The sequence below is a fragment of the Oncorhynchus mykiss genome, chromosome 4 (genome assembly GCF_057628025.1).
Source record: "Oncorhynchus mykiss isolate SJ-2025 chromosome 4, ASM5762802v1, whole genome shotgun sequence".
Lineage (NCBI taxonomy): Eukaryota > Metazoa > Chordata > Actinopteri > Salmoniformes > Salmonidae > Oncorhynchus > Oncorhynchus mykiss.
Genome location: NC_143025.1, coordinates 39,621,850 through 39,637,634, shown reverse-complemented (window position 1 = coordinate 39,637,634; position 15,785 = coordinate 39,621,850). Strand labels below are relative to the sequence as shown.

Genomic DNA, 15,785 nt, shown 5'->3' with positions numbered 1-15,785 from the left:
TCCACCTCATTTCTAATTCATCAACTGAATATGTTTCTGTTCACTACACTGCATCTCTTATCATGTCAAAGGTCGAGCCCTTTATTCTTCCATCATCAAGGCCATGTCCATCAAACTGATGCAGAGCCATTGTGGTTGTATTGTAGCAGACATGTGTAGTCTCTATTCTCTGACTCTGTCACGTGTGCAGAGTGTGGGCTGGACTGAGTTTGGGAACTGAACGCTCAATGTTCTTCCTTCCCACCACCAGAACCATGCAGGCCAGACTAGAGCTTTGGAAAAACACACTGATTGGGAATTCCGAGGAATTCGCCCTTTTTTGCCTCCGGTCCCAGGAAGTAGCCTGAAGGATTTGGCAAAGTTTACCACCAAAAAGAGGAGTGATGAAATGCAGTCACTACACCAGAAGTGATCGGTGCTTATGTTGTCTCTGGCTTTTCAGAACACTCAACATGTTGAACTGTGTATGTCTGCTGTGTGTGTGTGCATGCTGTGTGCGTTTTGTCGTGTCTGACACCTCTGTGGCTGTTTTCCTCTCTGTGTTATAAAACTGCCGTCTCAGTCTGGCTGTGTAGACTGTGGTACCATGGAGACAGACGCGTCCTGTTTATCCATGCAGCTCTAGTAGTAATTCCACAACAGGAAGTCTAAGTAAATAGGCCTTCTCAATGATTCCCTAAGTGTTTTCTGACTCCCATCTTACTGTACCTGGCTGAGAATGTGTACTAATTACTGCATGTGCGCATTTACTGTCTACATTACTGTCCACTGCTTTACTGAGAACATTTTTGATTTAAAATAGTGTGTGTGTTGGTGGGATTTCTCTGCATATCATGATGACCCTTACGGAAAAACCACATGCATTTCACATGTAAACATGTGGAGTGTTCCAAAAACACTTCATATTATTTCTATTACCCCATCCACCACCTCCCCTCTTCAGATTACAGCTCTTCTACTACGTATACAGTACGTAGTAGACCAAGGAGCTGGCGGATAATAGGAGGCTATACAGTACCAGTCAAACGTTTGGACACACCTACTCATTCAAGGGTTTTCCTTTATTTTTACTATTTTCTACATTGTAGAATAATAGAGAAGACATTGACACTATGAAATAACATATGGAATCATGTAGTAGCCAAAAATATATTTTATATTTGAGATTCTTCAAAGTAGCCACCCTTTGCCTTGATGACAGCTTTGCACACTCTTGGCATTCTCTCAACCAGCTTCATGAGGTAGTCACCTGGAATCCATTTCAATTAACAGGTGTGCCTTGTTAAAAGTTAATTTGTGGAATTTCTTTCCTTCTTAGTGTGTTTGAGCCAATCAGTTGTGTTGTGACAAGGTAGGGGTGGTATACAGAAGATTTGTATTTGGTAAAAGACCAAGTCCAGATTATGGCAAGAATAGCTCAAATTATCAAAGAGAAACGACAGTCCATCATTACTTTAAGACATGAAGGTCAGTCAATGTGGAACATAAAGAACTTTGAAAGTTTATTCATGTGCAGTCGCAAAAACCATCAAGAGCTATGATGAAACTGGCTCTCAGGAGAACCGCCACAGGAAAGGAAGACCCAGAGTTACCTCTGCTGCAGAGGATAAGTTCATTAGAGTTACCAGCCCAAATAAATGCTTCACATTTCAAGTAACATACACATCTCAACATCAACTGTTCAGAGGAGACTGTGAATCAGGCCTTCATGGTAGAATTGCTGCAAAGAAACCACTACTAAAGGACACCAATAAGAAGAGACTTGCTTGGGGCAAGAAACACGAGCAACAGATATTAGACCGATGGAAATCTGTCCTTTTGGTCTGATAAGTCCAAATTTGAGCTTTTTGGTTACAACCACCGTGTCTGTGAGATGCAGAGAAGGTGAACAGATGATCTCCACATGTGTGGTTCCCACTGTGAAGCATGGAGGAGGAGGTGTGGTGTGGGTGCTTTGCTGATGACACTGTCAGTGATTTATTTAGAAAACCAAGGCACACTTAACCAGCATGGCTACCATAGCATTCTGCAGCGATACGCAGTCCCATCTTTTGTTTTGACCAAGAAGGATAGTGTTGGAGTGCTGCATCAGATTACCTGGCCTCCACAATCACCTGACCGCAACCCAATTGAGATGGTTTGGAATAAGTTGGACCGCAGAGTGAAGTAAAAGCAGCCAACAAGTGCTCAGCATGTGGGAACTCCACTTGTTTCCTCATTTTTGTGGTAACGTTGCAGTCGGTTGGTTCTAAGTTTGGATTGAACAGACATTCCCATATATTTTTACTTTTAACTTCATTGTTTCTACTCATAATATCATTAATAAATATAATACACTTTTTTATTATTCCGTAAAGAATATTTTTGTTATTCATCAGTATATTTGAGTTTAACAATAACATTTGTTCTATCTTCTCTCGAGGATAAAACTGAAATTGTAACCAGCTTTGTATGGTTTGTTAAAGGCCGATACTTTAAACAAAATTACATTTTCAATTAGTCGGGAATGAGAAGTTGTAATCTGTATGAAGGCTGTGTTTGAACAAAGGATGAGCCTTAATTAATCATCTACTGGAGAACCATTTTGGGTTTAAGTATAACTTCTGTGTGAGTGAAGCTTTTAGTGAGAGGTTTAAAGCTTTAATATTTAATCATTTTATCCCCCCCAAACTCACATTCGTTATATAAATAGGCACATTTAACTTTGTGTGGTTTAACATTCCAAATAAAATGAAATATCTTTTGCTCATACGATTTAAAAAACGAGTCACCTGGAGTAGGCAGCGCCATTAGTAAGTAAGTAACCTGTGATAGGACCAACGAGTTAATCAATGTGATTTTTACATAGACAAGTATTTACCTCTCCATGTTTGCAGAATCTTGTCTATTTTTGCAAACTTTCTATTGAAATTTGTGGTAAGTTCATTAATATTTTGGGAGATAGGAATACCAAGTATGCCTACTTCACCATCCGCCCATTTTATTGGTAAACTACAAAGTAGCGTAGACACTTTAACGACCCAATACGTAATATGGTACACTTGTCATAATTAGGTTTTAATCCAAAGAGGCTAGAAAAGTGATCAAGATCTTCAATGAGACTCTGCAGGGGTCCAGATTGAGGATTTAAGACAAAACTAGAGTCATTGTCATACATTGACACTTTTGTTTTTATCCCCTGGATTTCTAACACCTTGATGTTCATGTTGGATTTCATTTTTTATAGCTAGCATTTCAATGCCCATAATAAATAGAAAAAGCTCAATACTTTGAGAAGTAACCATTATTTACACCTGAGGTTGCTGTACATAACTTTAAGCCGTTGTATAAGAGAATCACCTAAATTAAAGTAATCCAGGCATTTATATTTAAATTATAGTCATACTTTATCAAACGCCTTTTCAAAATCTGCTATGAAGACCAGGTCTGGTATCTTTGATGTTTCATAATGTTAAATTGTTTCAAGTAATTGTCGTATATTATCTCCAATATATCGTCCACGTAAAAAACCTGTCTGATCAGGATGAACAATATCTGGTAAAACCTTTTTTAGTCCATGTACTATGCATTTCGCCAGGATTTTCGCATCACAACAATGAACATTTAAAAGACCTCCAGTTTTTTTTAAATGGACTGGATCTTTATACTTACCACCGGAGTCCTGTTACAGTAGTAATGAAATCAGACCTTCTTGTTGAGTACCTGAAAGTCTACCATTTGTATAAGAGTAATTAAAACATGCTAATAATGGATGTTTGAGTACATAAAAAAAAAAAGGTCTGATATACCTCTACTGGTATACCGTCAATCTCGGGTTCTCCCCAATGAGAGGTGGGTGTGGAGTCAGGCGCAGGAGAGAGCGAATGTAAAGGAAGGGCATTTATTTTACAAGCCCAAAGAACAGGAACAGGACCACAGCAACCTGTTCAACAGAACACACGAAAACGCAACCCAAACAAATGACAGTAAACGAAACAATCCCGCACAAAACCAAGAGGGTAGGGCGAGATTAAAATACCCAACTATTTAACCAAAATGGGACACAGGTGAACGACAAGACAGACAAAACCAAATGAAAAGGAAAAAGTATTGGTGGCAGCTAGTAGACCGGCGACGACGAACGCCGAGCGCCGCCCGAACAGGGAGAGGAGCCACCTTCGGTGGAAGTCGTGACAGTCAAGCCCTGGTGGTTTTCCAGAATGAAAATATTTTATTGCTTCAAAAAGTTCCTCCTCTGTAAGTTGGCCTTCACACAGGTCTTTCTGTAAATTTGTTAATTTTACATTATTATTATTATTATTATTAGGAAAGAAGTCCTTACATTTGACATCATTCAGTGGAAATGGAGGAGATTGAAAAGAAAACATATGTTTAAAATATTTTGCTTCCTCTTTCAACATAGAATTTGGTGAATCATGGATGACTCCGATCATTTGTAACGAGTTTCCGTAAATTATTTTTGGTAGCATTTCTACGTTGAAGATTCAATGTAGTGCATTTAAAAAAAATAATCCATCCAATTCCCTTTATTGATCTTCTTGAATAAGTACCTCCCATTCTTTTTGTTTTTCCTCTAACCTATTTTGTACCTTTATAGGACAGTTGTCATTACCATCTACCTGCGCTGTTACTTCCTCTATTTCCATTATTAGTCTAATCTCTTTTGACCACAACCACTTTTGTTTTAATGAGTATAGTATTGGATGGCTTTTAAAAGTACATTTAAAAGTGTCCCATACAATAAGGGGATCTGCTGTACCTATGTTGTGCAGAAATAAAGTAAATGTATTAATTATTTTGTCTTAGTTATGAAAAAATTGTCATCAAATAGGTTTTGATTGAATTTCTAAGTAAATTCTGTAAGAGTTATATGGAGGCCAATTAGATGATGGTCTGATCGCATTCGGTCTCCTATTAATACTTTAAAAAAAAATTGATGCCAGCATGAATGAGACCAGGAAGTAACTAAGATGTCCAGCTTGATCAAAACACGTTTTATGTGATTACGTGATGTTATGTGAAGTTAATGTGATAACATGTGACATGTAAAGCAACATGTGATAATATGAAACTACACATGTGAAAACGTGATCACGTGAAGTGTTCCTAAAACACATTTTCACATGACTTCACATGTGAAATCATGTGATTTTCCACATGTGAAATCATGTGGTGTATCTGTAAGGGGATGTCCATAGCCCTTCAGTCATTCCCCAATCCCCATGTTTCATGAGTTAAACAGACTTAACTTGACATTGCCCACTGTCTTTGCTCAGTGCCAGGGAAAGAGTCTAGTTTGCTCTCTCCTGGCACTCTCTCAATGTCATTTTTCTTAGTTTCTCTTGTTACTGTCTTTCAGTCAATTCATGTCCCCGAATGATCTCCCTCCTACTTCTTGACTCTTCACTCACTTCCTGACTCTCTACTATTCTCACACTTGCTCCCTCTATATCGCTCCCCATTTCCATGGTATATCCCCCCATCAAGACTGTTGTTAAGGCGGGATGATTCAGCTGCATCACGGGGGAAGGATGTACTGTATAAGTCACACAGAGGTCATTGGGATCACTTCCTGGTTGTTTTTGCAGAACAGAGACAATACAGTACTTAATACTTACTGGAAATGATGGTTTCTACTGTACACCGTTTCTCCTCATCCTCACTTCTCTGAAATGAGAGCATAGGTTGAGCTATAATTCTGGTCCAGAGTTTTTCCTGGTCAGGTCACATATTAAGCTAAAACTGTCAACTCCCCCTTTCACTGTCAGGTTGGCATCCACCATTTTGCATTAATGTATACATTCCAGTGGCAATTGAACTGTTGTTCCCTACTCAGGCTCCCAGAGCTGATTTAACCATGGCTGTTTCATGTTTCCGTCACATCCACGTCAATGTACTCCATGACCATTCTGAGCCTTTCAGCAGAGGCTCACACATCAGACTCTACCAATCATAGCCAGGCTTCCTGGTTGTGGTGTAATCCTGACCCCTCAAAGCTCATAATTTAATCTCTGCAGTAAGGGATTTTGCTTTTGCTTGTGTATATCAGCCAACGTGTTTGATAAATAGTTCCTTCTTCTATCTCTCTAGTCAGAAAACAGGAATCGTTGGAGCTAGTGGGAATGATGGATGGAGGAAATGGTACAAAACATTCACTCTCTAGCTTTACCTTTTTCTCGCTCTCTCGCTCTCTCTCTCGCTCTCTCTCTCGCTCTCTCTCTCGCTTCTGTGAAAGACTCAACACTTTGTTGTGTTCAGGCAGCCTTATGGCTCAGTCAGTCTGATGTCCATCTTGGACTGATATTTTGGGGTAATAGGGCAGGCTTAATTCTATATGTTCTCACTTTGATTAGTGTAGGTGATCACATTGCCCCATACTGTCCAAACAGAGTTGACATTTTGCTTACTGTTTACTTAATAAGGGGGTAGTGGTAGTGAAAGCCATGTGTTTCAGATGCCCTACAGTATAGTGCCAAAGCCTTAGCCTCAGTAACCTTATGTAATTCTTTCATAAGATTACTTATCACTAATACCGCAAACACTGGGCCCAGCACAGCCTGCTGTGTGTGTCCTGTTGTTTTCATCAGCCCTGAGGTGTGTGTTTTGATCTTCTGTTAATCTCTGAGCGGTTGTTTTGGTCCCTGTACCGGGTCCGCGGAGAGGAAGTGTTACCCACTCTGTCAATTTCGGTCATACAGTACAAACTTAAAGGGCTTGTCTTTTTGGAAATTGAGATCCAATTTTACTGCTGGCAATGTCCTAAACATTACCCTGCCATAGAGGACAGGCCTTCTGACACGCGCGCGCGTGCACACACATATTCACACATTACTGTGTCCTCCTCTCATCAGGCCCTATCCAGAGCACATGCATCAGTGGCCCCAGGCTGGTTTCCTCAATCAGGTGGTGTGTTATAATTATTTATCTTCTCTGAACTCTGATTGGTGGTCTTTCATGTGTGTGCGTGTGTTTGTGAGAGTTTCAGAAGACCTCTGCCCTCCTCTCAGCTGAGCCTCCTGCAGCGAGGAGTAACAGAGGTCACCACTCGTTTCCCCCTCTTCCCCGTCGTCTCCCACTTGCTGCCTGGGAAAACCTTGAGACTTTTCAGAAGATATCTCTCCCGGGAATGTTTGTCAAGATCCCTCTCTCTTTTCCTCAAACCCCTATCAGTGACGGAAAAAGTACTCAATTGTCATACTTGAGTAAAAGTAAAGATACATTAAAATAAAATTACTAGTAAAAGTGAAAGTCACCAAGTGAATTTTACTTATGTAAAAGTCTAAAAGTATTCCGTTTTAAATATACTTGTATCAAAAGTAGACGTAATTGCAAAAGTAAAAGTATAAATAATTTCAAATTACTTCTATTAGGCAGTCCAAACGGCAGAATTGTATTGTTTTTTTTTAGTTTACAGATAGTCAAGGGCACACTCCAACACTCAGACATAATTTACAAATTAAGCATGTGTGGTTAGTGAATCTGCCAGATAAGAGGCAGTAGGGATGACCAGGGATGTTCTCTTGATAAGTATGTGAATTGAACCATTTTCCTGTCCTGTTAAGCATTCAAAATGTAACGAGTACTTTTGGGTGTTCTGTAAAATGTATGGAGTAAAAAGTACATTATTTTCTTTAGGAATGTAGTGAAGTAAAAGTAAAAGTTGTCAAAAATATAAATAGTAAAGTAAAGATAACCCCAAAAACGACTTAAAGTATTGCTTTAAAGTATTTTTACGTAGGTACTTTACACCACTGACCTCCTACCCTGATTGGATTAGCAACGTCTATGTCATAATTTCTTTCTTTTTTCCAGTTTGTATCAGTTAGGCCTATAGTTTCACGATGTGTCACTATCCTGTCCATGAAAAATGAAACCAATGATTGGCATTCCATAAAAAAGTGTCAGTGTAATATAATCCTGATTGTCATCCATTGTCACGACTTCCGCCGAAGTTGGCTCCCCTGCCTGTTTGGGCGGTGCTCGGCGGTCGTCGTCACCGTCCTACTAGCCACTACCGATCCCTTTTTCGTTTGTCTGTTGGTTTTGTCTTATTAGTATCACCTGTGTGTATTTTAGTTTAATTAGCGTCCTTATATATAGTAGGTTGTCCCGCCCCTGTTTTGTGCGGGATTGTTTTTGTTATCCTGTTATATGGTGGTTTTTCGTGTGTTTTATTCTCCGGACTATTTTGGTCCTGTGTTAGGCCTGGGTATTTTATTCGCCCTGTGTGTTGGCGTGACCCTCGTTTGTGCGCCGGAGAATAAACTGACAAGTAACTGAAACCTGCTCTCTGCGCCTGATTCCACCCACCTTAGTAATTCGTGACATCCATGCTCATGCTCTTTGTCATGGGTATGTTAGGCCATCTACGTATTGTAGTCTAGACTTTTGTCAAGACCTTGAAACTTTTAGATTTAGATCAACTTTTATTTCCCAAAGGAACATATTCATTTGTGGTGTCAGTGAGTTGCACATACAAGGACAGGCAGGCGCAAAGTATTAAAGATAATAAATCCCATTTAGGAGACACTTTTATCCAAAGCAACTTGCAGGATCGAACCCTCGGTGTTGCAAGCGCCCTATTCTACCGACTGAGCCACAAAGGACCAGTAGAAAACATGTAGTAATTGTGTTACTAACATTGTTGTCTCTGTGTTGTGTTGCAGCTTTGATGTGGAGAATGGCCCTTCAGCCAGCTGTAGTCCATTGGACCCTTCGGCCTCTCCCGGGTCAGGCCTGGTTCTACACACCAATTTCCCCGGACACAACCAACGCAGAGAGTCCTTCCTGTACCGCTCAGACAGCGACTACGACCTCTCGCCCAAGTCCATGTCCCGCAACTCATCCATTGCATCTGAACTGTATGTTTTCACGCACCACACATACATGTACACACACACATACAGATACACACACACACACACACACACACACACACACACACACACCATGAAGTGATCTGAATATGTGTTCCATTGTGTTTGATCCATGTCCCCTGGTACAGAGGTACATCACATGACACCCGTTTCTATGGAAACTACTACCACTAATAGTGATGAGTGGAAAAAGTGCTCCAAAAGAGGCTAATTTGTAACCCGAAATGACCAAATATAATGACAGATTCAGCCGATGATAGAAACATCTTAAAGACCGTATTACTCCAGAAACAGAGCAGTTGAAAGAAGTGGAAAGTCCTTTAACAAGGAACATCCAGTGTTTGACCTAACAACATTACATTCCAGTAGAACAAGTGTTACTTACTTCCTCTGTACCTAAGTGAATTCTGGGGATATTTAGTCACGTCAGAGTGTAACTGGTTCTTATTGCTTAACGTCTTTATGTGACGAAGTCCTATTTTGGCACTGATGTACCAATGGGCCTATCATGCAAAAGGCCATTTGAGCTCTGATCTGATTGTGATTTGCCTGTGGAGTCGGTCGGTCTCCATGGCTGAACTACAGGCACAGTTTAGGGAATTGGGACTTTCGTCACTCACCCAGACTTGGCCCAGTAACTAACTTGACACATACTTTCATAATGACTACCTCCTTAGATGTGGTTTAAAGTAACATTCTTGCCCCTGGTGTTGAACCAATGGACTGATGGAGCCCATTCACCCTGATATGTGTTCATGGTACAGTTATAAATGCTTTCTTAATTATGTTGACGATGTGTTGCTGACATGTTTTTGTTTGTGTTTACAGACATGGTGATGACTTGATAGTAACGCCTTTTGCTCAGGTAATATCCCACCACATCTGTCCTTTTACTCAATTCTGTACTGTAGCACAGCTACATTCAGACCACTTTGAGAAACCCAGCCCAGTGACCCGGTACTGTCCTGTGTGCTATTCAAAATGGATGAATGTGTTCTCTTTCGCTCCAGGTCCTCGCAAGCCTTCGAAGTGTAAGAAACAACTTCACAGTCCTGACCAATGTCCAATGTGCTTCCAACAAGTAAGCTTCTGGCCTTATTGGTGATCTGACTGATTCATTTAGACCACACTAACCACAATATCAACTGGTATATGTAAGGGATAATCAATGAGGGGCTATGCGTTCTATGGACAATAATGCATGACGTGGTGCTAACCTAGCAGCGTGGTGCTCACCCTTCCACGGAGTTGCATTCTTTCCAGAGAACACATAGAGTTGATTATCCCGCTTATCCCACTGCTATAATTTTACACGTTTGCTACTAGACGTGTTCATTTGCCGGTAGATATGTGTTCAACATCCACTGAAGTAGCTAGCAAGTTTACCAGATAGCTACAGTAGTTGTGGAGGTAACCAAACAAACAGACTTGCCAGCTACTTATTGACTCAAGACATTTCAGCTTTTCATTTTTTATTCATTTGCAAACATTTCTAAAAACATAATTTCACATTGACATCACAGGGTATTGTGTGTAGGCCAGTGACACAAAATCTCAGTTTAATCCATTTTAAATTCAGGCTGTGACACAACAAAATGTGGAAAAAGTCAAGGGGGATGAATACTTTCTGAAGGGACTGTATTGTGGGAATATTGTTCCATATTAATGGATTGGAGAGTTTTGTTGATGTGGGTTGGTGCCTGTTTGATGACATCTGGATGACATCAGATTTAATGAATTCATTAATGCAATTAAATCCATTAAAAAGTGCAATCTGGGATTTGTACATCCATTTTTGTACTTTTAAATTATTCAGATGAAGCCATTGATTCTTAAAAAATGTAACTTTGAAATGCCTCATGATCAACGGTCTTACCCCATCAGAACCCAAAATAAGCTTTTTTTTATTTCATTGTTTGTAAACAATGTTATTGTAAACAAACCCTGTATAGCTTCAAAACCTGGTTAAATCTATCATTTTGATATAATGGATAGTCAGTCCTTGCATCTATGTATTTGAGAGTGGTTACATTTCTCCTGTCCCATTCCTCAGCTGTTTACCAAATAATGACATACTATCTCATAATTATGACTTACTATCTCATAATACCGACTTACTATCTCATAATACCGACTTACTATCTCAGACCTCCTAATCAGATGTCTTTATTTTGGTGGCAGGAACGAGCTTCCATAGATCTGGGAGGAAATAACAATCAATCAATCAAATGTATTTATAAAGCTCATTTCACATCTGCAGATGTGAATCCTAGCATAAAACCCGAAACAGAGAGCAATGCAGATGTAGAAGCACTGTGGCTAGGAAAAACTCCTTAAAAAGGCAGGAGCCTAGGAAGAAACCAAGAGAGAGGCCAGTCCTCTTCTGGCTGTGTCGGGTGGAGATTATAAGAGTACATGGCCATTAAAGCCAGATTGTTCTTCAAGATGTTCAAACATTCATAGATGACCAGCAGGGTCAAATAATAAATAACAGGAAAGAATGTACATGTGCTGTAGCTTGTATCTTCATCCACAAGAGGACAGTATCCAACTATTCAACCCAGCTGCTGGCAATTTTTGAAGACCGCTTGGTGTGAGATTTGCTATTGTGAATTTTATTGCCCCCTGGCACAACCCCTGGACAAGATTACATTTAAAGTATGCTAATTTAAAAAAATATATTTATTATACGTTTTTTAATATATATGTTTTTACACTTTATTTAAACAGTAAGGAAATTAGATGGGGAGACAGTGGGAAGGTTGGACGTAGAGATTGATCCCTGTTCTTAGGTGGGGAGTTATGTGGCATGTTAACACTACACCAATGCTTTGCACAGGAAATACTCATATTAGTGGTCGATGGCAGTAGGTAACCAAAGCATAGATTGCAGTATATCCTTGTCCATAGGCTGCTTTCAAGGTAAGGAAGCAAGCATGTACATTTGTAATTTGGGCAAACTATCTCTTTAAAATAGGTCTGGAAGAAAATCCTGCTTGCTCTCCATAAGGGCTGGCCACCCCTCATATATTCGGAGTTCCAATTGAGGATTTACCCTGGTGTTTTACCCAAAATACTTTTCTGTTTCCATCTACGTAGACTGGCACCTGTGTCTCACTGGGCCATGGCTCTGGCAGACCTGCCCTGACTTGGGGCCAAGCCCCTGGGTACTTTTCAGCTCGCATTTACATAACAATGGTTAACTGTGAACTTTAGCACCTTCTCACAAAGCAATTGTCTTGATCGATGCAGACGCTGTTGATTATGCTCCCACCAAGTCTTTCGTGTCAGACTCCTGATGGAAAACACAATTACACTAGAGCTCACGTTAACCTAAAACACCGGTGACCAACTGGTGTGGGGGTCTCAGTGGAAAAGAAAACAGAGTTTTGCTCTGTGTTTGAAAATGTTATAATTATTCATTTCTCCAAATCACCCAACCTTCAAGATAAATCTAATGATCAATATTCAGGTGGTTGAGGCCTACTAGTTGAAGGTCCTTGCCATCATCTTACTCTACATAGACAAAATATGATGTGTTTATGAGTTGTGAGTCCTCCTACCACCTTTGCCTAGCATGTTCACAGTACAGAAATGTCAAAACATAATATTTGATGCGTGAAGTATTTACTATCCAATACTTATTTGTATCTTATTCAACACTGTCCATGAATGGCTGCAAACATACATAGCCTCATTTAAATTAATTTTCTAAGACACAAGTAGGCATATCAGATATGTAATGATAAGAAGCTGCAATGTGGGGAATCGTAGGTGGCTCATTTCAGCTAGTTTTATTTGGTTCTTTATACCATGTCTTGTTTTGAGTGGTTTTGACTGATACTAATGTGTCTAAAATTAGCTAGCTACGGTGCTATTCGAAAAATATTCAGACCCCTTGACTTTTTCCACATTTTGTTACATTACAGCCTTCTTCTAACATGGATTAAATAAATACAAATCCTCAGCAATCTACATACAGTACCCCATAATGAGAAAGCAAAAACAGTTTTGAAATTTTAGCAAATCTATTAAATAAAAAACAAATACCGTATTTACATAAGTATTCAGACTCTTTGCAATGAGACTCAAAAATTGCTCAGGTGCATCCTGCTTCCATTGATCATCCTTCAGATGTTTCTACAACTGTGGTAAATTCTATTAATTAGACATGATTTGGAGAGCAAACACCTGTCTATATAAGGTCCCACATTTGACAGTGCATGTCAAAGCAAAAACCAAGCCATGAGGTCAAAGGAATTGTCCGTAGAGCTCCGAGACAGGATTGTGTCGAAGCACAGTTCTAAGGAAAGGTACCAAAACATTTCTGCAGCATTGAAGGTCCCCAAGAACACAGTGGCCTCCATCATTCTTAAATGAAAGAAGTTTGGAATCACCAAGACTCCTCCTAGAGCTTGCCGCCTGGCCAAACTGAGCAATCGGGGGAGAAGGGCCTTGGTCACGGATGTAGCGTCATGCCCAAGAGGACTCGAGGCTGTAATCGCTAGCAAAGGTGCTTCAACAAAGTACTGAGTAAAAGGTCTGAATACTTATCCAAATGTAATACTTAAGTTTTTAGTTTTTAATAAATTCGCAACAATTTAAAAAAAAAACGGTTTACTTTGTTATTCAAATAAAAAATTAAATCACATTTTATTGGTCAAATACATGGTTAGCATAGTGCTAGCTGTTTGCGCCCAGGCTCTGTCGGGAGGTCCGTGGGGCGCCGCACAATTGGCCTAGCGTCGTCCGGGTTAGGAGGGTTTGGCCGGTAGGGATATCCTTGTCTCATTACGCACTAGCGACTCCTGTGGCAGGCCAGGCGCAGTGCACGGTAACCAGGTCGCCATGTGCACGGTGTTTCCTCCGACACATTGGTGCGGCTGGCTTCCGGGTTGGATGCGCGCTGTGTTAAGAAGCAGTGCGGCTTGGTTGGGTTGTTTCGGAGGACGCATGGCTTTCGACCTTCGTCTCTCCCGAGCCCGTACGGGAGTTGTAGCGATGAGACAAGATAGTAACTACTAACAATTGGATACCACGAAATTGGGGAGAAAAGGGGGTAATTTAAAAAATAATAATAATAAAATACATGGTTAGCAGATGTTTAATGCAAGTGTAGCGAAATGCTTGTGCTTCTAATCAAATCAAATCAATCAAATCAAATTTTATTTGTCACATACACATGGTTAGCAGATGTTAGTGCGAGTGTAGCGAAATGCTTGTGCTTCTAGTTCCGACAATGCAGTAATAACAAGTAATCTAACTAACAATTCCAAAACTACTGTCTTGTACACAGTGTAAGGGGATAAAGAATATGTACATAAGGATATATGAATGAGTGATGGTACAGAGCAGCATAGGCAAGATACAGTAGATGGTATCGAGTACAGTATGTACAAATGAGATGAGTATGTAAACAAAGTGGCATAGTATAGTATAAAGTGGCTAGTGATACATGTATTACATAAGGATACCGTCGATGATATAGAGTACAGTATATACGTATGCATATGAGATGAATAATGTAGGGTAAGTAACATTTATATAAGGTAGCATTGTTTAAAGTGGCTAGTGATATATTTACGTCATTTCCCATCAATTCCCATTATTAAAGTGGCTGGAGTTGAGTCAGTGTCAGTGTTAGTGGTGGCTGTTTAACAGTCTGATGGCCTTGAGATAGAAGCTGTTTTTCAGTCTCTCGGTCCCAGCTTTGATGCACCTGTACTGACCTCGCCTTCTGGATGATAGCGGGGTGAACAGGCAGTGGCTCGGGTGGTTGATGTCCTTGATGATCTTTATGGCCTTCCTGTGACATCGGGTGGTGTAGGTGTTCTGGAGGGCAGGTAGTTTGCCCCCGGTGATGCGTTGTGCAGACCTCACTACCCTCTGGAGAGCCTTACGGTTGAGGGCGGTGCAGTTGCCATACCAGGCGGTGATACAGCCCGCCAGGATGCTCTCGATTGTGCATCTGTAGAAGTTTGTGAGTGCTTTTGGTGACAAGCCGAATTTCTTCAGCCTCCTGAGGTTGAAGAGGCGCTGCTGCGCCTTCTTCACGATGCTGTCTGTGTGAGTGGACCAATTCAGTTTGTCTGTGATGTGTATGCCGAGGAACTTAAAACTTGCTACCCTCTCCACTACTGTTCTATCGATGTGGATAGGGGGGTGTTCCCTCTGCTGTTTCCTGAAGTCCACAATCATCTCCTTAGTTTTGTTGACGTTGAGTGTGAGGTTATTTTCCTGACACCACACTCCGAGGGCCCTCACCTCCTCCCTGTAGGCCGTCTCATCGTTGTTGGTAATCAAGCCTACCACTGTTGTGTCGTCCGCAAACTTGATGATTGAGATGGAGGCGTGCGTGGCCACGCAGTCGTGGGTGAACAGGGAGTACAGGAGAGGGCTCAGAACGCACCCTTGTGGGGCCCCAGTGTTGAGGATCAGCGGGGAGGAGATGTTGTTGCCTACCCTCACCACCTGGGGGCGGCCCGTCAGGAAGTCCAGTACCCAGTTGCACAGGGCGGGGTCGAGACCCAGGGTCTCGAGCTTGATGACGAGCTTGGAGGGTACTATGGTGTTGAATGCCGAGCTGTAGTCGATGAACAGCATTCTCACATAGGTATTCCTCTTGTCCAGATGGGTTAGGGCAGTGTGCAGTGTGGTTGAGATTGCATCGTCTGTGGACCTATTTGGGCGGTAAGCAAATTGGAGTGGGTCTAGGGTGTCAGGTAGGGTGGAGGTGATATGGTCCTTGACTAGTCTCTCAAAGCACTTCATGATGACGGATGTGAGTGCTACGGGGCGGTAGTCGTTTAGCTCAGTTACCTTAGCTTTCTTGGGAACAGGAACAATGGTGGCCCTCTTGAAGCATGTGGGAACAGCAGACTGGTATAGGGATTGATTGAATATGTCCGT

General features: G+C 41.0%; 1 protein-coding gene across 2 annotated transcripts in view; it reads left to right on the top strand.

Moving 5' to 3' along the window:
• LOC110521793 (3',5'-cyclic-AMP phosphodiesterase 4B) overlaps nt 1–15,785 on the top strand; it is a 304,641-nt gene that overhangs the window by 215,062 nt on the left and 73,794 nt on the right. For both annotated transcript variants that reach the window (XM_090231987.1, XM_036969410.2), the window contains 3 exons: nt 8,667–8,861; nt 9,705–9,741; nt 9,887–9,957. In XM_090231987.1, the coding sequence (XP_090088113.1) occupies nt 8,667–8,861; nt 9,705–9,741; nt 9,887–9,957 (303 nt within the window). The remainder of the gene's footprint in view (nt 1–8,666; nt 8,862–9,704; nt 9,742–9,886; nt 9,958–15,785) is intronic.